This window comes from Etheostoma cragini, chromosome 15 (assembly GCF_013103735.1).
Source record: "Etheostoma cragini isolate CJK2018 chromosome 15, CSU_Ecrag_1.0, whole genome shotgun sequence".
Lineage (NCBI taxonomy): Eukaryota > Metazoa > Chordata > Actinopteri > Perciformes > Percidae > Etheostoma > Etheostoma cragini.
The window spans coordinates 974,111-976,894 of NC_048421.1; the positions used below are offsets into that span (position 1 = coordinate 974,111).

At 40.4% G+C, this 2,784-nt stretch overlaps 1 protein-coding gene across 1 annotated transcript in view; it reads right to left on the reverse strand.

Moving 5' to 3' along the window:
* Nucleotides 1-1,759: 1,759 nt before the first annotated feature.
* Nucleotides 1,760-2,784, reverse strand: part of tmem205 (transmembrane protein 205) — a 1,757-nt gene continuing 732 nt past the window's right edge. Inside the window, exon 2 of the mRNA XM_034894623.1 lies at nt 1,760-2,745. Within this exon, the coding sequence (XP_034750514.1) occupies nt 2,443-2,745 (303 nt within the window). The 3' untranslated portion in view covers nt 1,760-2,442. The remainder of the gene's footprint in view (nt 2,746-2,784) is intronic.

Below are 2,784 nucleotides of genomic sequence, written 5' to 3' on the forward strand. Positions count from 1 at the left end.
ATATAGACCTTAGTGGTCCCTAATACTGTATCTGAAGTCTCTTTTATATAGACCTTAGTGGTCCCCTAATACTGTATAAGTATAACCCCCCCGTTGTCTTCGGGGTCAATTTGACCCGTTTACAAAAGAATTAGATATCAGAACTAAGACCCAAAAATGTTAAATAAAAGTGACAAATGTTGTAAAATGCTTCAAAAACGCATGAAAAATTCAACAAAAAACTTTTTTTTTTTTTCAAACGCTGAAAAAAGTGAACATACAAAATCGGGAAAATCGCCAAAGGTGCAAAAAAATTGGTAAACGTGAGAAAAAAAAACTTCAAAAACTTAATAAAAGTGACAAAAAAAAAAAATTGGGAAAGAAAATCTACAAAAACGTTGAGAAAGCTTCAGACAAAAACATCAAAATGTTGACATTTCAACCCAGAGAAACACAAAGTTGCAGGTCGATCCGTTTCTAAGTGTTTAATATCAGAAATATGGATTTCTTTCAACCAAATTGCCCAAAAATAATTTGGTGTTTTATTTAATCTTATAGCATTTGAATTCTTTTTTTTCCAATGGTTTCCAAACAGTATCCAGACTAAACTTTTACATCTACCATCTGAGATCCACTCAACATCCTCTGATCTAAACTATTAGTCAAAATAACTCATAATTTCTGCCTTTTTAACTAAAAGCGTATGTATAATTTGATATAAATGAGGTTTGGTGACCATGAATTCCAAGAATAAGCGTAAAACCTGTTATTAAACCAGCTCAGGTTTTAAATAAAAGCGCCAAAAGCTGAAAAAAGTGAGAAATAAATCACCAAAAGCAACAAAAACATTGGAAAAAGTGAGAAATAAATCGGAAAAAGTGACAAAAACATCGGAAAAGCCCCCAAAAAATTCATTTTCAATTTTGACCCGGAAGTACGAGTTCATGGTTAACAGGAAGACAACACGAGGGTTAAAGGAGCGCTTCTTTCCAAAACCTGCCAATAAAGCACGTGTCTGATGTCACGAGGATACGTAGTGGGTCATCAGACGCCTCCCGATACGAAATCATCACGATACATGTGCCACGATACGATATTATTGTGATTTTTAACATTTTAACACGTACGCGTCTTGATAACCCGCCAATAATGGAATATGGCATATACACATGACTGATAATGTATGGTGAATGTCTTTTATAGCCAAAGGTTTTATTGTTATTAGTTATTATTGTTATCTTTGTACTGTCTTTTTCTCTCCATACTGCATTTGTTGTACTGACAACTGCTGCTGGAAACTTCAATTTCCTTGCGGGCGTCATCCCAAAAACATTAACAAAGAGAAGTCTAAGTGTTTATGAATTGGCGTGTCATACAGACTATATTTCATGAGCTGAGTCATAAGGAATATAATAAAATATATTATAATGATATTATTGTAATAGGCTTAAGACTGAAAAAAAACAAATCTTTTATAAGGTCAAAGCTACAATATTTACTGTTGGAAGGCTATGACTTTTCAGTTAAAACAGTTTATTTAAAACAATTATACTTGCAATTATACTTCAATGCTTCTTTAACACGTCATCACTGGGTGCTGATAAGACTGAGAGAACACAATACTTCTAAGTACAACAGGTGTATTTACATATTTATCATTACTATTTAAGCAGTTGCACATTTTTGCATTCCCAACTTGTATATATTCAAATATTTGTTCTTGTATTTTATCCTATTATTATTATTATTTCATGTATATTGTATGCATTTTAAGCCGGCCTCAAATAAAGGCCCGCTCTAATGAAAGCCAGCCTCTAATAAAGGCCATCCTCTAATGAAAGCCAGCCTCTAATAAAGGCCCGCCTCTAATGAAAGCCAGCCTCTAATAAAGGCCCGCCTCTAATAAAGGCCCGCCTCTAATAAAGGCCAGCCTCTAATAAAGACCAGCCTCTAATAAAGGCCCGTCTCTAATAAAGGCCTGCCTCTAATGAAAGCCCCCCTCTAATAAAGGCCAGCCTCTAATGAAAGGCAGCCTCTAATGAAAGCCAGCCTCTAATAAAGGCCCGCCTCTAATAAAGGCCAGCCTCTAATAAAGACCAGCCTCTAATAAAGGCCCGTCTCTAATAAAGGCCTGCCTCTAATGAAAGCCCCCCTCTAATAAAGGCCCGCCTCTAATGAAAGCCCCCCTCTAATAAAGGCCGGCCTCTGATAAAGGCCCGCCTCTAATGAAAGCCAGCCTCTAATAAGGGTCTGCCTCTAATAAAGGCCAGCCTCTAATAAGGGTCAGCCTCTAATAAAGGCCAGCCTCTAATAAGGGTCTGCCTCTAATAAAGGCCAGCCTCTAATAAGGGTCTGCCTCTAATAAAAGCCAGCCTCTAATGAAGGCCCACCTCTAATAAAGGCCGGGTACCGTCTGCGGTTCAGGTAAATAAAGGCCTGGCTTTTATTTGAGGTCCTGCTTCTCTAAATGGTGGACAGATTGAGAGCTGTGTAGACCAGGTTCGTGGTGGTGCAGATGAACCCGATCAGGTTGCAGAGGCTGGACAGCCCGTGGTAGCGGCCGAACGAGCGCCTGCAGGCCTTATACTTGGGGTCCTTCTCTCGGAGCGCGGCGTACGCCTCCGCCTGGGCCCCCAGGCCGACCTGGCCCCCCAGGCCGTGCTCCTTCTCCACCTCCTGCAGCTGGACCATCACCTGCGTGGCCGCCGGGCCGAACCACCGCGCGTTCAGACCGACCGTGACCAGCGCTACGACGTACAGACCCATCTGCAGAACACGAGGAGATTCTTTACTGGGGGGGGGGGG